Here is a 20,457-nt window from a genome sequence, read left to right on the forward strand (position 1 = left end):
ATTATAAACTCTATCCTATAGTAACTAAGTCCGCGACGGCTCCAAACCGTTCCAACGCCACACTACGGCACTATACTATACGGACATCGGCGCCCCTCGGTACTAGCACGGGTCCAACGCCTAATAGGTCCCTAGCGACTTAACAACTTACGTGAGCAGAGCCTCATCCGTGAGCCTTATTCGTAAGCCTTACTAGGTACTGGTATATAGTAGACAAGGGTGTTCCAAGGGTAGACAAGGCAAGTGGGCATAAAAGGAAGGTAGTTACATTATAGTCTATCTAATCTAATTGAATCTTATGGCTTCTCTCCCACTTTCTTTCCATACATTTTGACATCTCTTTCCATACATTTTGACAGTTCGCCAGGTAAGTCGGATCATCGGACAGGCCTCGGCGGGCCGCGCTTCGACACACATGACACTCCTCAAAAGAACGAGGAAGGAAGCACCAATACAAGATGTGGAAGGTATGGTGAGGATTCAGTACGGTATTGTGGGAAACAGTCACTGCAGCGAGCGGCCGCGATCAGTGTCGCAAATCTCACCATGCTGTACTGTGCCCCGGGATCTGTCCAATCTCAATGTTTGGTTCCAGAGGCATCAGCATACAGAACAAAATCTACCACGGAGGTTCCAAGTACCCGGACGTTCTGTCAGTAATGCCTCTTCGGGTTTCATGTGAGGCGGCGCGTGATTGGTATCGTCAGGTACCTGCCGCATCTGAGGGAGGTCGCTCTTGCGGTTTCAAGTTGCTCACAAGTCACCCCTCGCGCCCTCGGCCATAAAAGGCTTGCCGCAATCGCACCTGCTCCGAGCGAAGTGGAAGCCATGCGGTCTCCCCAATCCATACAATTACCTTTCAAACGTGCCTTCCTTATCCGCACAAGAAAATTTTCTCAAAGAAATAAGCTCAAGTCTAGCTAGACCTTGGTTGGAGGTCCTCACCGCCGAAACAGAACAACGAGGATTCCGGGGGGCGACGAGATTGCCGATTGCATCCAATCTTTGCCAGGCGCTACAAATATTGGATATTTCGACAGCACTTTTCAACACTTCACTTGACCATTTCCCACCCTATAGTACGGCCTTGTTCATGCCCCTACCGTAGTGATTCCCGTCTACGGCCTCATCTTTGCGAGCCGACTCAGCTCCTCCTATTGCCTGCCGTTGGTCGCGCTCTATTGTTGACCCGCCAACTCGACCTGACACTCTTTCATCCCAATTCTTTCAAACCTTGACCGTTGACCCCTGAAACCTGGACCGCCCCCTTTTCTACTCAATACCTGCGCAAATTCACGCGACAGACACAATAGCGCGTCTGCTATTCACTCGGCCTTGAAGCCTTCGATCTGACCAAAGACCGCAACCTTTTCTGGTGACTCAGATCAGCTCCCGGCGCTTCTTCCTCGATACAAATATCTGCCAACTCCCGACCTCACGTCTCCCAAGAAACAGGATCCCGAAGAGTAGGCACTTCCTCCCCTTCTCTCACTAACGACCACTGACCTTTTCTGACCCTTTTCCAGATACGAGTGGAACCAACCCTTCGCAGTCCACAAGCGCATCTATCGTCAATTAAATCACGAAAAAGGAGAAAGCCTCATGAATCATTTCGCAAGAGTCGTGGTCGACCTGGAATCCGGAGGGATGCATCCTAAACAATATCTTCTGAACATTGCAGAATCCCTCACCGAGATGGCCTACCGCGGCACTTCGCACCTGCGCCACAAGCTAGGTAGCCTTACATGGGGTCCCGCCGTCCAGTTCGCCAAGACCATGGCCCAAACCACGTTCGCTTCCCTCCAAGTTGGCACACTGCTTCTCGTTGACCAAGTGTCCGCGGAGAGTTTTGTGTACGGCGACACACTCGGCGTTGGGTCTGACGAGCTCGGCAACTTTGTCCTCTGCCGCCGCCACACTGGCGAATTCGAGGACGAGCGCAAGGCCACCGATCTCCCTGATGTGGAGTTGGTTGTGAAGGACGACGCGTTCTGGTTGCGACTGCTTCTGTTCACGGACATGGGTTTCGCGGAGTCGTACATGCTAGGCGAGTTCGAGTGTGACGATCTGACGTCTTTCTTCCAGATGTTCATCTTGAACCGTGAACAGCTGAACAACGGCACGACTTGGTTCTCTGGATTCTTTTCCCACGTTGCCGGTCTCGCTCGCTTGGCAAATACCATGGAGAACGCTCGTCTGAACATCATAAGACATTACGACATCAGCAACGATATGTTTGCTGCTTTTCTGTCGCCAGATATGATGTATTCGTGCCCAATTTGGAAGCACTCGATCAATAGTGACACCAAGCAGGAGGAGAGTCCGAGGCACGCTCAGATGAGAAAGATCAAGTATTTCATTGAAGCAGCCAAGATCAAGCCAACCGACCATGTCCTGGAAATTGGAACCGGCTGGGGCACCATGGCCATTGAAGCCGTGCGCAGGACAGGCTGCCGCGTCACGACTATAACGTTGTCACGGGAGCAAAAGAACTTCGCTGAGAAGAGGATTCGGGCAGCGGGCTTTTCGGACAAGATTGCAGTGTGTCTGTTGGACTACCGAATGCTGCCTTATCAGAAGGTTACCTACGACAAGATCATATCTTGCGAAATGATCGAGGCTGTGGGCGAGAAGTTTCTGGCCACGTTTTTCTCGCGCATTGACAAGCTGCTGAAGAAGGACGGAGGGATTGCCGTGTTCCAGTGCATCACCATGCCGGAGGGACGACACAAAGGCTATTCGAGGCGTGAAGAGTAAGTCGTCGGTGTCTTGTAGGGTGTAACGTCAGCTAACGTCTGTAGCTTCATTAACCACTACATCTTTCCCGGAGGATACCTCCCATCCGTCACGCAGTTGATCAACCACATCACGACCGAGTCCAACGGAACGCTCATTGTCGAAAAGATCAAGAACATCGGCCCACATTATGTCAAGACGCTGAGGCTGTGGAGGGAGGCCTTTATGGACAAGTTTGACAGCAAGATCATGCCGGCTTTGATGGAGGAGCATCCTAATATGACGGAGAAGGACATTGAAGTGTTTCAGAGGAAGTGGGAGGTGAGTTGTTCTTCCGGTTGTTGGAGGTGACGAAACTGACACATGCCCAGTACTACTTTGCGTATAGTGAAGCCGGTTTCCTGACCAAGACGTTGGGAGATGTGATTATCACAGTTGGCAGGGAGGGTGCGCTTGAGCTGATGGAGGGTATTCCGTTGTGATCGTTACTGAGGATCGTAGTGCTGATGATCTCGCCCACATCTCCACGTACGGCGAAGCAATATGGTTATCGTGACCAGTAGGGAAAAGGACGATGGATGGTGGAATGATGAGGGACAGGAATCGGTTGCAGATCGGGTAGAAACCAGCATATAGACCATGGTATGGCGTCTCATGGGTTTCCATAAAAGAGGGTTACTAGAATTTTCCTGCTGGTTGTTCAGTCAATGAAGAAAAAAAGCCGAATGTAGCACAAATGGGGTATACCTACACGCAAAAGTTCGGGGAGATGCAAACGAGATATCCAGCCCTTTGAACCCATAAACCTATAGACTCCTTTCTGCTCATCCTTGCTTTTTCCGAGACTCTTTCCCTCTCAAAACCTGTCCGATATTCTCTTCACTTCTTGCCCTTCTTCTTTCCGCCACCACTACCACCTTTCCCACCTTTCTTCCCCTGCCCCTCCTCGTACCGATTGCTATTCTCCATATCAAACCCATGCTTCTCCTTCCTAAACAACAACATGGCCACCCGCGCATCCTCCACGCTACTATGCTGTCCCGTCTGAATCTCCACCCCCAACACCTCCTTCGCCAGCACCCTCAAACTCGGCTTCGGCCCATGTCCATACTTTTTAAACCCACTATACTTGGCCGTATCCCTAACATCCCGATGCGGATGCTCCAACCCCAACACCTCCAAATCATGCTTGACGTCATGACCAACTAGTATCCTGCCCTTCAACAACGCGGCAACAGTAGCCTGCACAGAAGCAAATGACCTGGCAAACGCCATGTGCCGCTTGGAGATCCCCGAAACGTGCGTCCGCCAGTCGGTAACGAAGGCAGTCGGTTTCACGTACGAGTCGTAGATTTGGTGTCCGTGGAAATCGACGAGTGAACAACGGGCGAGAACGGAGACGAGACCCGAGGGGCCGGTGCCGACCATTTCGCAGTCTATTGCTAGGTATTTGCCTAGTGTGTTTTCCTTGGTTGCGCGGAGGATTAGGGCGAGGTCGGCGGTGGTGGCGCTGGTGGTTGTGGTGCCGTTGGAGAGGGGGAGGGTGAGGTCCGAGGGGAGGTCGGAGGGGAGGGGGAGGCCGTTGCTGCTGCTGGTGGGGGTGGGGGTTTGGTTGCCGGGGAGGGTCAGGGTGAGGCCGGCGTTGGGGACCGCGGGGGGCAGCGTGGAGAGTAAAGGGATGTGGGACGAGGAGGAGCGGAGACCGAGGTTGTAAGCTTCGGCGAGGGATTCAGAGGAGATGCCTTCTTCGGAGGCCCAGAGGTGGAGGGAGGGGAGGTTGGTGTGCGGGGAGTCGGAGGTTATGGGCTGGGAGTTGGCTGCTCCCATTTTGGACTTTGAGTCTGGGTTTGTTGTTGGTTTGCTGGATTGAGATTTGGGAGTGAGGGTCTTTCTGGGTGGTTGAGACTGAGACTGAGACTGAGACTGGGTCTTTTGCTTCTTTGACAGGGCGTTGGATCGTTCAATCTCCGCCCTCTCCTCGGCCTTGCGCTTCAAGGTCTCGGAGGAGATGGACTTCTTGGAAGTTGCTTGCTTGAAAGCAGCTTCTTGGCTGATGGGGGCTGACTTGGTTGGTGGGGCCTTGAGCTTTTCTTGCAACTTCTTCCAGTTTGATGAGAGTTCCGGGGCCATGGTTGACAGGAGGGCCTGCCTTGGTGGTTTTGGTGGTGAAGTCTCGAGAGTGAGGGTGAGGACTGGGGACAAGTGAGGGGTCACTGTCGATGATGGTCGCTTGTGTTACGTCCGATTGGGGAGGATAGAAATTGACGGTCGAGGTTCTTTGGTGGAATCCAATTGGCACTGATTTCCGTTTTGAGTGAAAGTAAACAGTAGGGAAAGATAAGAAGATTTCCAGATGGTGATAACTTTTTATGAATGTGAAAGTGGATGTTGACATGGGCCCCACTTGGTGTTCTTGAAAATTCAACTGGGGAAATCGGTTCCTGGCGATTGACAGGGTAGACAAGCTGAGGCATGCAGGGGTCTGTCATTCCCCGCTGAAATGCACCATGGCGTTCACAATGCCGGTGCGCGATGGAGCCTTCTACGTCTTTCTACACGTGGGCTCGCCACCGAGCGACCCCTCCAAAGGTTTGGAAAGCGTCCACTGAAAAGAGTCGCTAAACATCACCAAAACACGTCAAAACAAACATCGCGCGTCGCCCGTTAAATTTATCGCATTCAATTGCCCACAGTCAACATCCATCAGTTCTCGTCGCAAAACATCGCAGGTCATCGATCGGATCATATACATTTGGAGAAGACAAGGTCGCCATCATGAGTCGCCCAGGTGGCGATGCCACTGTCGGCTCCGACGAGAAGCGACAGAAGGGCAAGGCGACGCCTGATACCATCAAGTATGTTCCCGTCGTCACTGTCATCGCCGAGAACCAGCTACTAACACCCCACACCACAGAATGGGATGCATTGCCATGGTAATGAAAGAAGGCCAACTACGACGAGCAGAGATCCTCAGTATCAAAGACACCAAATCCGGCCGTCAATTCTACTGCAACTTTGACAACTTCAACAAGCGTCTCGACGAATGGGTGCCAGCCGCCAGAATCGATTTCGAGCAAGACGTCGAGTGGCCCAACCCGGACAAGGACAAGCAGAAGGACGCCAAGACCAAGAAAACCTCGACCGTGTCTAAGAAACAGCCGTCCAAGAAGAGCAACCAGAAGAAGGCCAGCAAGAGGGAGCAGTCAGTCGCATCGGACGGGCAGACACCACACCCATGGACCGAGTTCGTCGAAGGCCAACCAGGGAAGAACAACAGGCAAAGGGCACAGACGGAAGATGGAACGGACGCTAATGCCAGTTTGGAGGTTGGTGGTGATAAGGGAGTCAAGAGGAGGGCGGACGAGATGGACATGGACGAGGACGAGATTCCAGCCGACGCCGCTAAGAAACAACGTCAGCCGTCTTTTTCTAGGGAACAAGAGATTGAGAAGTTGCGAACATCCGGCTCCATGACGCAGAATCCCACAGAGGTCTCGCGTATCCGAAATATCTCCAAGGTGGAATTCGGCCACTACGTCCTCTTCCCGTGGTACTTCTCGCCCTACCCGGAGGTCTTCGGCCAAGAAGACTGCATCTATATCTGCGAGTTCTGCCTCTCCTACTACGGCGAGCTCAAGTCCTTCGTCCGGCACCGACAAAAGTGCACTTTAACCCACCCACCCGGAAACGAAATCTATCGAGACGACTACGTCTCCTTCTTCGAGATCGACGGGCGACGTCAGCGCACCTGGTGTCGCAACCTCTGTCTGCTCTCCAAGATGTTCCTCGACCACAAAACGCTCTACTACGACGTCGACCCGTTTTTGTTCTACGTCATGACCACCCGCGACGACAGGGGGTGTCACATCATCGGCTACTTCTCCAAAGAAAAAGAGTCTACCGACGGTTACAACGTCGCCTGTATCTTGACCCTCCCGCAGTATCAGCGCAAGGGATACGGTCGCCTGCTGATCCAATTCTCCTACGAACTGTCCAAAATCGAAGGCAAACTCGGCTCGCCCGAGAAGCCCCTATCCGATCTGGGTCTGCTTTCGTACAGACAGTACTGGTCAGAGAACATCATCGATATCCTGCTCGGATACAACGAGCGAAAGGAACCTTGTACGATTGAGAATATCGCTGTCGCGCTGGCGATGACGACGCAGGATGTGGAACATACCCTGCAAGCGCTCAAGATGCAGGTGTATCATAAGGGCGAACATAAGATTGTTGTGCCGGACAAGCTGATTAAGCAGAGGGAGAAGAGCAAGGCGAAACAGAAGAGGTTGATTGATCCGGAGAGGATCCAGTGGAAGCCACCGGTTTTCACGGCGCTTAATCGGACTTGGGGGTGGTAGTTGCTGTTTGGATGTGTGGATGTCTGGGTGTCTGGCTGTCGGATATCTGGGTTATTTTCGCTGTAAGTTATGAGAACAAAATTGCATGGGTAGCGAGCGGGTTGATTATGATGATTAGTACGGCGTTGGTGTTTGTTTTGGACGGCACTTGGGAAAAGGGGCTTACAGGGGTTAATGGTCCATGATATGCATCACTATAACGACCATAACATCAGAATCGGTTACTATTTCACCAGTGATTGGGAATATAATTGCTAGGGTAGAGAAGCAGAGTGTAGTCATAATCTCTACTCATGATCAGCTAAAAAGCCTGTTTGATATAGCACAAAATCTTGATCAAAGTTTAGCTTAAGCCCACCGACTTTCCTTCACTCAACCAATCCATCAGACGTGGGTTTAGACAGCGATTCCAAACCTATTGACTTTTCCCCGATCTTACAGACCGCTTTCGCAGATCTGAATCTTGTGATATGGTTATGTCGGCTAGTCGGATGCACCATCGGAGATCCGAGTGGGTCTCTCCCGTCCAGCCCCGCACCTCCGGCCGGCCGGCCCCGCGGTGGAGAAGGCCCTGGTCTTGACAACCAAGATTCTCCGCAAAACGACATCATCTACGACGGCGATCACGACGGCGATCACGACGGACAGATGGGTTGATATAAACTGAATGGTTTCACCGCGGCATATGAGATTCACCCGCCTTTTCAGCAAAGCTATGGTCCCAAAACCACCACCAACCTTACCCAGGTTCAACTCGTCTCACCAACTCAACATTCCAACTACATCCTCACTCCAAGTCAACATCAACACATCAACAACAACCATCGCCAACATGTCCTCCTCCACAACCGCCTCAACACCCCCCGCCCTCTCCGACCCCGACGTCCCAACCCCTCTCGCCCAACCCGGAGAAAAGAAACAAATCAATCTCCTCCGCGGCTGGCCCTCCCCCCACCTGCTGCCCCCTTCCAACCTCCTCAACGCATCCCACACCCTCCTCTCCTCGCCCGACGAAACCCAATCCAAATTCAACTTCAACGTCCCCGCCCTCCAATACGGTCCCGACCCAGGCTACCAACCCCTCCGCCACTCCCTCGCCGCCTGGTTGACACAAAACTACCACGCCAACGAGACCTACCCGCCCCATGGCTTTCCCACGTTGACGACGGCCGAACAGATCTGCGTCACGGGCGGGGCGAGCCAGAACCTGGCGAATGTCCTCCAGGGATTCACGGATCCGGCGTATACCAGGGCCGTGTGGGCGGTTAGTCCGTGCTATTTTTTGGCGGTGCCGATCTTTGAGGATGCCGGGTTTGCGGTGGGGAATGGCAAGTTGAAGGGCGTGAGGGAGGCGGAGGACGGGGAGGGGGTGGATTTGGAGGAGCTTGAGAGGGGGATTAGGGAGGTGGAGGGGGGGAAGGAGTGGCCGGAGAAGCCGGTAAGTTTGTTTTCCTGGTGGATTTGTGGTGGTGGTGGTGAAGGAGGGTGAGGGTGGTGGTGGAACAGTGATGAAAGCAGCGGGTAATGAGAAAATGAGGAAGTGAGAGTGGACGAGATTGTGAAGCAGAGGGAAGATATGGAGTAAGCGTGAAGGAGATCGAGAAAGGGGGACTAGAAACCTTCTTCTCGGATTTCCTACCTTTACTGCTCTACCTTGCTCCTCGCCCCCAAAACTCTCTCAGTCCGACTCTCACTTCCACTTCCAATCCCAACTCCCACTCCCACCTCCCCTAATCACCACCCCTTCTACCATCACCAGAACAATAACTAACAACCCCCAGGTCTACAAAACCCCCGGCCCCCACCGTAAATGCTACAAACACATCATCTACCTCGTCGCCACCTCCGCCAACCCCTCCGGCATCACCACCTCCCTCTCCCGCCGGCACGCCCTCGTCCAACTAGCTCGCAAATACGACGCCCTAATCATCTCCGACGACGTCTACGACTTCCTGCAATGGCCCGTCCTCCCCTCCCCCACCACCCAGTCCTCAAAACACCTCCCCCTAACCACCACCCTCCTGCCCCGCCTCTCAGACATCGACATCTCCCTCGGGCCCTCCCCCCACGACTTGGCTCTTTCAGCGCATTACACCCGCGCTCCCCGCTCCCCCCCTTCCCTTTCCTCCAAGGGTAGTCCTAACGGAACCACGCCCAACGGAAACGGCCAACACCACAACGACGACATGGCAGATGACCACCAACAAGACAAGCAATCCCTCCACCCGGACCACACCATTCAAGACCTCCACTTCGGCCACGCCGTCTCCAACGGCTCCTTCTCCAAGCTTTTATCTCCCGGTCTAAGAACGGGGTGGACGCACTCCACGCCTGCCTTTGCTTACGGCCTCGCCCAAACGGGGAGCACCAGATCAGGCGGCGCACCGTCGCAGTACTGCGCTGCGCTTGTTCACGAGATTCTCAGTTCCGGAGCGCTGGAGAAGCATTTGACGAGCGTAGTCCGCCCCGGGCTGCAGAAGCGGCACGCGTTGATGTTGGAGACGGTCAAGAAGGAGTTGGTGGGGCCGTTGGGGGTTAAAGTCCTTGAGGACAATCGTACGGGAGCTGAGTGTAAATCAGAACAGCCGGCGCTGTTTGGGGGGTACTTTTTGTGGTTGGAACTACCTGAGACGGTACCGTTCACGGCGAAGGAGGTGGCGGAGCGGGCGCTGGAGGAGGAAAGGTTGGTGGTTAGTCCGGGGGAGAACGCGGAGGTTAGTGGGGAGGGAGCGGAGGGGCAGGTCGGGATTAGGTTCCCGAGACACTTGAGGGTGTGCTTTGCTTGGGAGGAGGAGGAGGATTTGGTGGAGGGTGTTGAGCGCCTGGGGAGGGTTTTGAGGAAGATGGTGGAGGAGGCGAAGGAGGGAGGGGGGGTGAAGAAGGTTGGTGGGGAGGGGTTGAAGGCGTTTAAGTGAGGGACTGTGGGTTTGATTGTAGTTTGTTATGTCGAATTGGGAATTGTCAACCAATTTGAATGTGTTTCAATCAACTCTGAATTCCGGCCCCGACGTCAGTCGTACGAGGACATACGTTCCACCCACCATCGGAATGACTGAAACTGACGTTTCCGACCGAGCAAACTGGCTTCGTCATATGACGTCCATATGGGTATGGTTGAAAGAAGAAGTCTTGAGAAGATTTTGGAATATTCGGACTCAGATTCCGAGCTCCACGACTGACTGTCGTACGAGAACAACCAGACTACCAGTTGGAATGATTGAAAAATGGCGATCCAAACGGTACCAACGGTTTCGTCATATGACGACCCAAAAAGCCTATGAAGAGGGCTTCCTTCCCTTGAAGGAAAGGAAAATCAGAAAGTAGAAAAGTTACCTTATTCATTGCTATCTCTACCAATATACTATACTACCTTTCCACACATACCACATACCACATACCATTCTCTCTGCTCGTCTTTGGCTGCTGCTCTACACAGTCATACCAACCAACCAATGCCTGCCAACGCCTACCAAGCCTCATTTTTCTCTAAACGCTAAGTTAAATCTCAATTCCGTCTGATCCCTGATCAAGACAATAGACATCCGTTTCGGGTTGCACTTGAGCCGTTAGGGATTAGACGGGTGCATTGAATTCCTGAGAAAAGATATGATGAAGCCTATTCTTCTTTAGGTTGAATCGCGAAAACGTTTTTTTTTTTCTTGGAACAACTAAAAGGCAATGGGATTCATTTTTCTACAGATGCAAGCCAGGGCTCAGTAGTTATCGTGGCACATTCAATTACGCTACGAGGAAACTTCAATACCATGGTATGTCTTGATCGTGAGGGTTCGTGACACTCAGGCCAGTCTGACGCCTGGGTACAGACCAGACCGGGAACGAACAGATGAGATTGAGAATCTACTTAGACAAATTCGAACTGTACTAACTAGTAGCAGTTATGCGCTTGCATATCTGCTTGACCAACCCATTCCATGTAAAGAAGAACAAAGAAATTACATGTCAAGAAGAACAAGAAATTCCATGTCAAAAAGAACAAGAAAACTATTTCTTGAACTTGACAATAGAGCTAGGCTGGTTTGTAAAAGAAAAGAAAAAAAAGCCATAAAAGCAACAACCGCCAGTCCCCGCATCTTGTATTCGACACAGTTCCTTAGCGGGTAAAGTGAGCAATGAGACGGAGCAACCTTAACCTTTTCCTTGATAATAGAGCCCCTTACACCCATGAGTCCATGGTATCCCCCACAACGCCTACGAGAAACTTGAACAACCGTGAAGAAAAGAACGGACAGAATTGTATCAGATTGCCTGCTTTCATTTTTTGTCGCACACGCGATGTGCATATGCACTAAGCTAGCACCATGTAGTTTCCCATCAACGCACGAAATAAGTTGAAGGTTTCTCATTCCCGTCTCTTCGTTCGGTTCGTTCTCAAACAAAAATCCTGTGTGAATTGTGAAACCCATTTTCATCGTAGGTTTTTGTCGTTCCGTTCGTATCGTGTGATTGTATTAACTCTTGCGCTTCTCGCCGCTCTCCCTTGTGGTTGGTAGGTAGTGAAGTGGCGGAAGCCGCTTTTGAAGCTCGTTCGCTGACTGCAGTAAAGCATAGGTACTGAGCTTCCCTTCCTCTCTTTCATCTTGCTACCCTTTCTGCCTCTCCGTGTTACTGTCACCCTGGTTAGCTGTTGTAGCTCCTTCCACCTGCGTTCAAGCCGTGCTGGCTTCTCTTCCTCCTCCATTTTGTTTGTAACTCCCATGTTTACTACTTCCTCAGAGAAGCTTTTTGCTCCTCACATGCTTTGGCTGATTCCAAAAATTCGATCTGTAACCGATTTTGAGCGTAAGCCTAGTCCTGTTGATAATACCATGCCGACCAGCTGCCAGACCGGGATGAGATATGCGCTCACAACGTAGCCGTTCTCGCTTTCTTGCTCTTCGGACTAGCCAGAGAAACAGACAGCTGCCTCGCCAGTTTCTGGATATTATCCGCCGAAGGATTCTTCTCCTTCAGACAGGTATTCGAGCCGGCCTCCTGATCCGCAAACCCAGAATCACCTGCTGACATTCGCGATTTCTTCCTCGTAAGCAACCGGACCCCATTCTAGGAAGTCTGAATAGCGGTTGGCGCACTCCTCGACCAGGCACTATCCCTCCCCCTGTATCCACCTCTGCCCCTAGTCTGCTGGTGTGACCCATTAGGTCCGGTAGGAGGACCGGTAGATCCCTGGTCATTCGGGGAAGAAGCGTCCCTACCGCTGCCGCGACCTCCAGGCATGCCGCGCTGGCTGTGCGGGGCTGTGGGATGACGGCCGCCACGCGGTGCACCGCCGCCACGACGGGGGTTGCTGCGTGTCCTGCTGAAAGGGATGGTCACGGCGGTGACGAAGGGCGGATGTCGGTCGGTCCCGGGGAAGGCAATGCGAATGACGCTGCCGATTCCGTTCGAGCTGGTGTCGATGCGGATAGGCTCGGCGCTGGTCGTTAGGGGGAAGAACTTCCGATGAAGAGGCTTGGGTGCCAGTGCGGGTGTAGGCGACCAGGCCATCTCCGGAAGCTCAGTAGGAATCCGGACCGTAGGCAAGGAACCCATCTCCTGCTCCTCAAAGCAATCCTCATCCATGTCTTTCGTTGTAGCAGACGCTTCGGCGATCATAGCGGCGGTAAGCGACACCGTAACAGACGCCTCCGGGTGCTCATAGGCAGCGCGGCTCGTCGAGTCAACTCCCGGAGCTGGCTTCTGTTGCGGGTGGGACGGCTTGCGCGCGCCGAGAAGGTTATCAATCCGAGCTTGCCACGGGCTACCCGGGTTAGATGCTGGTGCACGCTCCTCGCCCTTATACGCGACTGTGTTAGCCCACGAGAAGGACGGGCCTTGCGGCTTAGAAGCCTCAGGAAGTTGTACCTTTGGTTCCTCTCTCGCCTGAGAGGGAGGTGGTAGGCGAACCTGGGGCCTAGGTGTAGGAATGCAAACATTGGGGTGCTTGACATCGCCGTCAAAAGCGGGGTGCCCAGTTGTCTCTGTATCCGGAGGAGGGGGTGAGGGAGAGTGAGGACGCTGGTATTCCGCAGCAGCGATGCTCTGTTGGCGGCTAGGGAAGAACCTAGATGAGGTCCGCGGTGCTGCACCGGCATTACCGAGTATAGATGTATTCGCGGCCGGGGGTTGTGTCGGCTGAGAAGCCTGAGTGGCAACCCAAGGGTTCTCCTTCCCAACCCGGACGGTTTGTCGGGGGCCAGCCTCGATTCTCATACCGTTTTCGTCAAGCTTGGTCGGACGCCAAACATCCTTGACAGCAGGCTGGATGTCCTCTACCGTGAGGCCCTTCTCAGCCCGGCGGCGATCCTGCTCAGCAAATCTGTCCTTGAGCATGGCCTCGAAAGCCTCGTCGTTGAGACGCGCAGCACTGACCCATTGGTTCGCCTTGGCTTGTCGTTCACTTGCAGACAGAGTGCCAGTAGGTGCGTTGGAGTGATTAGGCGGGGCAATCGGCGGCAGCCGAGCGGGAGCACCGTCGGGGAACAGATTGGTCTTGGAGCCCATGGTGTTCCGGCTTGGAGGTGCAATCGGACCGGGTCCAGGCTTGTTCGAGACCCGAGGGGGTGATGTGCCTAGGTCCGGGTTGAAGGTGCCGTTTCCTAGAGTACGGTTATTGGTAGGAGGACCCCAGACGTTCTTGGTTGAGGTCTGCGAGCCCCAAGTAGCTGTGTATCGCCCTTGTTGCTTAGCGCTGCTAGACCAAAGGGGCTGTTGGGTATTGCTTCCGTGAGGTTGACGGTTTTCGAGGGGCTCAGAATCCGGCAGAATTTGTGGAGGGACTCCGTTCGGTTGCTGTTCAACTTTTTCGGGGTGAGTGGTAGTGGGTGTCTTGACCTCGGCCTGCTCGGTGGCCTTTTGTTCGTCAGTTGTGCCTGTCTGGGGTGCACCTTCCGTTGTAGAAGCGGGATGCTCCTTCGCTGCAGCCTTCTTGGCACTGTTAGATTCTGGGGCAGGGCCCAGCGCCTGCAACTTGAGCCGGATACGCTCCTCGCGAGCTGCCTTCTCGCGCTCTTCTTCTTCCATGCGCCGTTTCCTGGCAGCCTCGACCTTCTCACGCATCAACCTCTTCTGAAGCTCAATTTCTTGGTCCGTGACCAAAGGTACTTGTTCCTGAACAGGCGGCGGACCAACTGGGGGCACCCCAACCATATCGGGAGCGTGATGATGCGGCACCGGTGCTGCGTGACCCACGGCTGGAGAAACCCGCGGTGGCCAACCCTGGTTGTGCGGGTGAGGATGATGGGGACCGTGCTGTAAGCCAGAAGGCGAGAAATTCCTCGGTGACCCAGGGCCATCACTACCGGCTGTCATCGATTCACGTCTAGCATTGAGAATCTCAGGGGGATGCAATGGCTGCTCGAAGCCCTTGGCACGATTCAAGAAGCCGCTGCTAACACCACTAACATTGGACGAGGCGCGCCTACGGCCGTATGGCACATGTTGGTCGCTAGTCCTATGTGTTTGGAATGCGGCAGAAGGTTCGGCCGGGCCGTGGTGATCGTTGTGGGCAGGGCGTTGCAAGACAGAAGGCTGTCTGCCGTACTGCGGCTCTGGGCGCATCGATCCGCGGCGCTCCTGAACAGGCTCGTAGCGTCCAGAATGTGAATTATATAGTTCTCTGTTGCCACCACCACCAGGCCCGTCTCTCCATGGTCCTCTGCTGAAATCATCCGCGGCAATTTCCTTCGGTCCCGCAGGAGGAAAGCCGGCATATTGAGTCGGCCCATCTCTCGGGGGATATCTCGGTGCATGGTGACTCGGAGGCGGCGGTTCAACGACCATAGGAGACACTTTTTCGACCTTTGGTATCGGTGCCCAGGGTGACTTGACAGGCGCCGGCGGGGGAGGAGGTTTTGCTACGAGGGTGGGCTTCTCGGCGGCACCCTTGAGAACAAGACCCTTTCCAGACCCCAGAACTCCAGGCTTAATGACAGACGCGTGGCCTGGGGCAGGTGATTTCGGTTTTTCTGCAGCCACAGTTTCCTTGACGACTTCGACAGGTTTTGGAACGGGTTCCGGTTCGGGCGCTGGCACGGGGGGTGCCGGGGGATGCTCTTCGGTATGTGGGATAGCAATCTTAGTGCCATCCTTCCATGTGATGGTCTCCGGCGCCCAATCTTCGTCGTCATCGTCAATGTCGGCCCAATTCGCCTGACCTTTGGTATCTTCGGGTTGGAGACGGGTCGCCATGTGAATTCCGTATTTCTTTAGTTCCTCGTCGGTATACTTTTTCGGCTCGGGAGGTGGGACAGCTGCCTGCTTGTTAGCTATCCACAAGTCCGTATCGTCTGGCATGGAGATATGCTCACGTCTATTCTTATTCCACACGGCATTTGGATCTGGCGCACTACCCGTTTTGCCATTAGCGCCGATGGCAGATTTGACAGCCCCGCTTCCCGTCTTTGCGATGAGCCTGGGCCGAGGTGTCAGACTTCCATGGGTAGAGCTGAGAGTCGTTGTCGCCGCGGGCTTCTCAGCGACCTTGGCAGGGGCGGCCGGTGTAGTGGCCTTTGTAGTGAGAAATTTTTGGTTGACATTGATGGCCTTGAAGGCAATGGGCTTCTTGACAGTCGAAGAAGAACTGCGGGGCTTGTCGTCCTTGCTTTTCGCGGCTTCATTGTCTGATCCTCCGCTAACACTGACTTCGGCTGAGGTTACCACTTCATTCGCGATGTCGGATATGTGCTTGTTCTCAATCTCTTCCGTAGCAGGGGTGGCACTTTCGCCTTGTACTTGCGACTGGTCGAGTGGAGCATTCTGCGCGTCCGGGGCATCGATCTTGATAGTCTGACGAGAGGGTGAGCGGGTCAGTGAACAGCAATGCTGGGAGAGCAGTGGGCTACTCACAGGCTCGGCCTCGGAAGTTACGTGTGTTGCATCATCAGATCGGTCCTTTGCTACCTCAGCAGCCATCATACGCTGTGAGATTTCGGGTATTGGTCGGTACGACGAGGGGGTACTGTGATCGCAAGGGCTCGCGTAATGCGCCGGGGTATCTCGAGACTAAAGAAAGACGTGTGGTTTCGTTTGTCGTGGGGTAAGTCGATGGTAGACTGTTTGGGTGAAGATTCCGTCAGTATTGCTGCTGAATATGTGCTGGATATTGCAGTGAGACAAAAGAGCGCGCGCCGAATATGCGATGCGACTTTTTGCGCAACAAGATGGCTGACCAGACAGAGCTGAGACGAAGGTGAAGGAAGGGTGCGGGGGAGAGGAAGAGCGAGGGAAGAAAGAACAGGCAGGCAAGGTCGAGGTGAAGTGCAAGAAGGGGCCAGTAAACCTGGGAAACTTGATCAGGTAGAAGGTGCGGGTTCAGGTAGATCCCAGGTTGCAGGCGTGGTGTAGGAGGCAGGTACGTACCCCTCCCTGATGTCGTTTTGGGGACAGAAAGCAGTCGAGGGTTTCTATTACAATGCGATGTTGAGCCTCTGAGGTCGAGTTGTCGTGTCGATGGAGAGGGAAAGGAAAAAGGTAAGGAGAGGGGGGTGAGGAAGGGAAACGACAACGGACGTTGTGGTTGTTGTGAGGGTGAGGTGAGGTGAGGGTCAGGCAGAGTTTCGGTAGGGAAGGAGTGACGGGATGGGGGGGACTTGAAGGTCAGTCGGGTCTCGACATTGTCGTCCTCTTTTTTTGAGCCTGCAGCAGGGGACTCGACCAAACAGCACTGACTGGCTGTTGTCACCTGTTACTGTCAAGATGACTGACTGCCTTCTCTGGTGACTCTATCTGGTCAACAAACAGATAAGACTACTCACCTTGAAAGTACCTAGAATTATTCACAGTCTCTCCGTTTGTATGACTGGGGAGGGGTGACTGCGACTGCGACTGCGACTGCGACTGAGAGAGTGGAAAGTTGAGGTGCCGTCGAAAGGTCACTGCAGAGAGCTGTTGTTCAGGTGCCACCCATGCTTTCAGTTGTTTCCGGCCTAGCCTGCGCAGACCCGGCCGGCCACCCCACCCCAGCGACCCGCGCCAAAGTGAGCTTGGACCTCTTCTCCAGACTGCAGTGCACGGACATCATCAAACGGCAAGGCTACAAGCGAGAACCAGGGGTCCTTCTCACATCAACAACAGCCACACGCCTCGTCGACGTCCATGCGTCATGGAAAGCTCGTGAGCATGACATATCCGTGAGACACAAGTTGCCATTGCCATATCAGTGGCGTTGGACTATTTAACATAGCCCATGGTGATTAATATTCCAGTCATAGATGTTTTGGCAACCCCCTCCTTTTGAGATCAAATTCTGTAGTGCAAGTCGAATAACTGACCGAAACTGACAAGCTCAAGACTCTGTATATCCCCCCGGTTTCTTTCTCTTTCATCTGCATGTATCAGAGCAGGATCCTGGATAGGGTCTTGGCCTGTCTGATTCAAGCCTGCTCCAGCTTCCACGTGGATGATCTCCCGGCTGACTCTCCATACTTCCATCTCCTTATCCTTCACGTTGGTAGCTTCAACCCAAACGGCTGAATGTGGTTCGTTTCATACGAGTCCTCGTTTGGCATCACATCTTCAGACATCCGGTTTGGTGGAGGTGCCTAGGGGAACCACTCCATCTATTGGATAGCACTTATATACACGGCTGATTTCTTTAATTGTTCATCGCCAAGTAGGGAAAAGGGATATCTCATCAACATGTTCCGCCCGCTTAGTGAGCGTGGTTCTTGTGGTGGCCTATTTGTCACACGTTAGCTTCAGTCTCTGACCCCCTTAATCTTTGCCAGCGCAAAGATGCCAGTTATGATAGGAGCACTTACGGAGGTGGAAGTAGTAGTTCTGGGCATAACCGACGATCAGGAGACCGACAATGGCGTGAACGATGGCTGTTTTCCTCCATGTCAGCATTTCCCCTGCTCTGCCATATTCCCCACAGAATTCCCTTCTCGTAGAGTTTCTGCTGGTATCTCGGGTCCAAGGGTGACGTACGCTTAGCGCTAGGGTTCTTGCCAAAGTGCTTGGCCTGGTACTTGCCCCAGAAGCCGGAAGCCTTGATCTCGGGAGCGGGACCGCGGGGAAGCTTCTCGTAGAAGGAGACGACGCGCTTCATGGCGACAGCATCGGGGGCACCGCCAATGGCCTGAATTTTGGGTTGTCGAGTTAGCCACTGGACCTCCTGGTTCTGTATCGCCCAATCGCATCATTATGTTCCTTCTGCATTCCCCCTTTCTGCTGGTCCTGCTCCGTTGCTGTTGTTTTTCGTCATGGCCCTGCTGGATTCCTCCATTTCGTAGTTCTCCGTATCACCCGGGTCGAAGTTTTGCTGTGCCCGCATCGTTGTCGCCTTCTCCCATCGTGCAGCATCCATTGCCATATGTCCCAATCTTCCTTGCTCTTTCTTCCAACCCATCACCCCTCGCAGGAGTTGTCGCAGTTCGCAGCCCAATCCATCTCGTCTATCGCATCATGTCTCGTCGGAATCGCAGCTGCATCAAAATCGAACGTACCTTGGGAGAGGCGACCTAGCACACAACTGCTGTCAGCAACCAACGTCACCACTTTTCACACAGCTCCGGAACAACAAAACTCACCTTGGGGGGGATAAGTGTAGAGAGCGCACGGCGGGTGACGAAGCTCATTTTGGCGGTCGGTGGTGGTTCAGCACTTGCACAGGTGTTGTTCCGGGTTGGCGATGTTGTCACGGATTTGAGCTGTTAAAACGCAAGGACCTTCTTTTGGCGAACTTGAACCGGGCTGCCGTCTCTGCGCGGCGGAGGGGGAGCACGGGCCACTCACTCATTCCTCTCTGTCTGCAGTGGCAGCTGCTGCTGCTGTCGGCAAGAAAGGTTCTTGCGCGGTTGTTTCCGGGTGGCCAATTGGAGGGGAGATGGTGGGGGTTGGGCTTGGCATTGACGGCTTCGACTTGGAGAGCCTCAGCACAGCGTCAACGACAGCAACAGCAGCGGAAGCCAAGGTGGTCAGTGCTTCTCCCCGACTTGCTTGACTGAAGACTGGCTGGGATATCGTCAGTTCGTCACAATCAATTGCGGCTCCTCTTTTCGCGGCGGGAATTGGACGACAAGCTCCCCGAATCCACCGTGTACTCCTCTCCGACTCCATCGATACGGTCGACGGTATAACTGATAAACCCACGATATCGAAACCGAACTCATTCCCACCATGTCTGCACTACGAATTACCACCGCCTCGGCAGCGCGCATGTTGCGCACGAATGCGATCCCCAGAGCGTCTGTCATCGGCCCGGGTGCTCAGTTTCGAGCAGTCAGCAGCGGCACCCCCAACGACTCCGTCCAGTCTGCGGAATCCGCCCGCGTGCCCGAGAAGCTCGCAAAGGAGGACTCGCCCATGAACACGCCCAAGCGGAACTCGCCCGATTACGATGTTCCCATTGATATAGCCACTTCGTATGCGCCCCCGCCGGTGTTATAAACCATTATGAATCAACTACATCTACACACTTCAATAAACAAGATACGAAACCGATACGGTCATCATGTAACGTCCAGTATGGGTTCAGAGAGCTGCACTGTTCTGACGATTTGCTTCTTCAAATGCAGCACCTGGACCCCAGTCCCCAAGCACATCCAAAATGGTTCCGAGGAAGGCATCCTCCCGGCCGCCGTCGTCTCTGGCGCCCCCATGGAACTCCAGGCCCGCACCGTCCGGTTAGCCTCCCTCCCCCCTCCTATATCCCCTCCCCCATCCCTCACTAACACCCCGAGCAGCATCTTCCTCCCCTCCAAACCCGCCACCCAATCCTCCAACAGCCGCGTCCTCTGGCGCATGGACTGGGACGTTCTCGAAAAGGGCCACCGCTGGGAGAACCAGCTGATGGGCTGGCAATCGTCGGGCGACTATATGCAGGGCACGCACCTGACGTTCCGGACCAAGGAGGAAGCCATTCATTTCGCGGAGAAGCAAGGGTACGAGTATTTCGTGCAGGAGCCGAACCAGCGCCACTTTACGCCCAAGGCGTACGCGAACAACTTTTTGTATAGCCCCGGCAAGTTGAAGATTGTTAGGACTAAGTAAGGGGTTGGTCTGACGAAAGGGGGAAGGGGGGAGAGATGGGCATGGCATGGCACGGCATGGCACGGCATGGCTACAAGGAGCTGGCAGACAGTTTACTTTGGCCCGGTGCTGGTGCTGGTGCTGGTGCTCTGCGGAAGGGGACGAGGGGATGCGGGAAAAGAGGGATCACTGGACCTCTGAAGGTGGTGGAAATTTGCTACAGGTACCAACAAGAAAGAGGGAAGAACGGAAAACCTCTAAGGCTCTCACTGAGACGGACAAGTAACAGGTAACAGACAGATACTGTTCGTTCTGTAAATATGGGAGACACGGAACCATAGAATGAACCTAGAGCATTCGTTTTGCACACAATACATACCTTCGCACCTCTGTT

The 20,457-nt window shown here is 53.9% G+C and overlaps 7 protein-coding genes across 7 annotated transcripts; 4 read left to right on the forward strand and 3 right to left on the reverse strand.

The window, feature by feature from the left end:
- The first annotated feature begins 283 nt into the window (after positions 1-283).
- Positions 284-3,425, forward strand: B0H65DRAFT_479285 (Mycolic acid cyclopropane synthetase-domain-containing protein). Its single transcript, XM_062827522.1, has 5 exons — positions 284-467; positions 1,385-1,466; positions 1,527-2,753; positions 2,802-3,057; positions 3,108-3,425. The coding sequence occupies exons 1-5, from the start codon at positions 416-418 to the stop codon at positions 3,216-3,218; spliced, it is 1,728 nt and encodes a 575-aa protein (XP_062677983.1). The 5' UTR covers positions 284-415; the 3' UTR covers positions 3,219-3,425.
- Positions 3,282-5,262, reverse strand: B0H65DRAFT_325594 (ribonuclease H-like domain-containing protein). The gene is made up of 2 exons (XM_062823465.1): positions 3,488-5,262; positions 3,282-3,425 (listed from the first exon to the last, which is right to left on the reverse strand). Exon 1 carries the CDS (start codon positions 4,864-4,866, stop codon positions 3,616-3,618), a length of 1,251 nt encoding a protein of 416 aa, XP_062677984.1. The 5' UTR covers positions 4,867-5,262; the 3' UTR covers positions 3,282-3,425; positions 3,488-3,615.
- Positions 5,261-7,185, forward strand: B0H65DRAFT_325556 (histone acetyltransferase esa-1). Its single transcript, XM_062823463.1, has 2 exons — positions 5,261-5,591; positions 5,651-7,185. Exons 1-2 carry the CDS (start codon positions 5,512-5,514, stop codon positions 7,092-7,094), a joined length of 1,524 nt encoding a protein of 507 aa, XP_062677985.1. The 5' UTR covers positions 5,261-5,511; the 3' UTR covers positions 7,095-7,185.
- Positions 7,186-7,671: 486 nt separating this feature from the next.
- Positions 7,672-10,471, forward strand: B0H65DRAFT_479302 (pyridoxal phosphate-dependent transferase). Its single transcript, XM_062827523.1, has 2 exons — positions 7,672-8,532; positions 8,876-10,471. The coding sequence occupies exons 1-2, from the start codon at positions 7,762-7,764 to the stop codon at positions 10,007-10,009; spliced, it is 1,905 nt and encodes a 634-aa protein (XP_062677986.1). The 5' UTR covers positions 7,672-7,761; the 3' UTR covers positions 10,010-10,471.
- Positions 10,472-12,135: 1,664 nt separating this feature from the next.
- B0H65DRAFT_325694 (uncharacterized protein) lies at positions 12,136-16,420 on the reverse strand. The gene is made up of 3 exons (XM_062823466.1): positions 15,939-16,420; positions 15,401-15,878; positions 12,136-15,343 (listed from the first exon to the last, which is right to left on the reverse strand). Exons 1-3 carry the CDS (start codon positions 16,005-16,007, stop codon positions 12,156-12,158), a joined length of 3,735 nt encoding a protein of 1,244 aa, XP_062677987.1. The 5' UTR covers positions 16,008-16,420; the 3' UTR covers positions 12,136-12,155.
- Positions 16,421-17,737: 1,317 nt separating this feature from the next.
- On the reverse strand, positions 17,738-18,788 carry B0H65DRAFT_325716 (mitochondrial F1-F0 ATP synthase subunit F of fungi-domain-containing protein). Its single transcript, XM_062823468.1, has 5 exons — positions 18,623-18,788; positions 18,539-18,553; positions 18,021-18,171; positions 17,852-17,917; positions 17,738-17,768 (listed from the first exon to the last, which is right to left on the reverse strand). The coding sequence occupies exons 1-5, from the start codon at positions 18,668-18,670 to the stop codon at positions 17,743-17,745; spliced, it is 306 nt and encodes a 101-aa protein (XP_062677988.1). The 5' UTR covers positions 18,671-18,788; the 3' UTR covers positions 17,738-17,742.
- B0H65DRAFT_479319 (NADH-ubiquinone oxidoreductase 21 kDa subunit, mitochondrial) lies at positions 18,783-20,273 on the forward strand. Its single transcript, XM_062827524.1, has 3 exons — positions 18,783-19,456; positions 19,610-19,717; positions 19,778-20,273. Exons 1-3 carry the CDS (start codon positions 19,212-19,214, stop codon positions 20,082-20,084), a joined length of 660 nt encoding a protein of 219 aa, XP_062677989.1. The 5' UTR covers positions 18,783-19,211; the 3' UTR covers positions 20,085-20,273.
- Positions 20,274-20,457: the final 184 nt, after the last annotated feature.

Source organism: Neurospora tetraspora, assembly GCF_033439725.1.
Source record: "Neurospora tetraspora strain CBS 560.94 chromosome Unknown B0H65scaffold_8, whole genome shotgun sequence".
NCBI classification, from domain to species: Eukaryota; Fungi; Ascomycota; class Sordariomycetes; order Sordariales; family Sordariaceae; genus Neurospora; species Neurospora tetraspora.

Excerpts from the sequence above, each read along its gene's own strand:
- B0H65DRAFT_479285 (XM_062827522.1), top strand. The coding sequence starts at position 416 with ATGACACTCCTCAAAAGAACGAGGAAGGAAGCACCAATACAAGATGTG. Across the intron at positions 468-1,384 it reads ACCAATACAAGATGTGGAAG|ATCAGCTCCCGGCGCTTCTT; the intron begins GTATGGTGAGGA and ends CTGGTGACTCAG. Across the intron at positions 1,467-1,526 it reads AAGAAACAGGATCCCGAAGA|ATACGAGTGGAACCAACCCT; the intron begins GTAGGCACTTCC and ends ACCCTTTTCCAG.
- B0H65DRAFT_325594 (XM_062823465.1), bottom strand. The coding sequence starts at position 4,866 with ATGGCCCCGGAACTCTCATCAAACTGGAAGAAGTTGCAAGAAAAGCTC.
- B0H65DRAFT_325556 (XM_062823463.1), top strand. The coding sequence starts at position 5,512 with ATGAGTCGCCCAGGTGGCGATGCCACTGTCGGCTCCGACGAGAAGCGA. Across the intron at positions 5,592-5,650 it reads GCGACGCCTGATACCATCAA|AATGGGATGCATTGCCATGG; the intron begins GTATGTTCCCGT and ends CCCACACCACAG.
- B0H65DRAFT_479302 (XM_062827523.1), top strand. The coding sequence starts at position 7,762 with ATGGTTTCACCGCGGCATATGAGATTCACCCGCCTTTTCAGCAAAGCT. Across the intron at positions 8,533-8,875 it reads AGGAGTGGCCGGAGAAGCCG|GTCTACAAAACCCCCGGCCC; the intron begins GTAAGTTTGTTT and ends AACAACCCCCAG.
- B0H65DRAFT_325694 (XM_062823466.1), bottom strand. The coding sequence starts at position 16,007 with ATGATGGCTGCTGAGGTAGCAAAGGACCGATCTGATGATGCAACACAC. Across the intron at positions 15,879-15,938 it reads TAACTTCCGAGGCCGAGCCT|ACTATCAAGATCGATGCCCC; the intron begins GTGAGTAGCCCA and ends CCCTCTCGTCAG. Across the intron at positions 15,344-15,400 it reads CGTGTGGAATAAGAATAGAC|CTGTCCCACCTCCCGAGCCG; the intron begins GTGAGCATATCT and ends ACAAGCAGGCAG.
- B0H65DRAFT_325716 (XM_062823468.1), bottom strand. The coding sequence starts at position 18,670 with ATGAGCTTCGTCACCCGCCGTGCGCTCTCTACACTTATCCCCCCCAAG. Across the intron at positions 17,918-18,020 it reads CAAGAACCCTAGCGCTAAGC|CCATCGTTCACGCCATTGTC; the intron begins GTACGTCACCCT and ends GGAGGAAAACAG. Across the intron at positions 17,769-17,851 it reads GAACTACTACTTCCACCTCC|GCCACCACAAGAACCACGCT; the intron begins GTAAGTGCTCCT and ends TGTGACAAATAG.
- B0H65DRAFT_479319 (XM_062827524.1), top strand. The coding sequence starts at position 19,212 with ATGTCTGCACTACGAATTACCACCGCCTCGGCAGCGCGCATGTTGCGC. Across the intron at positions 19,457-19,609 it reads CCCATTGATATAGCCACTTC|CACCTGGACCCCAGTCCCCA; the intron begins GTATGCGCCCCC and ends CTTCAAATGCAG. Across the intron at positions 19,718-19,777 it reads CTCCAGGCCCGCACCGTCCG|CATCTTCCTCCCCTCCAAAC; the intron begins GTTAGCCTCCCT and ends CACCCCGAGCAG.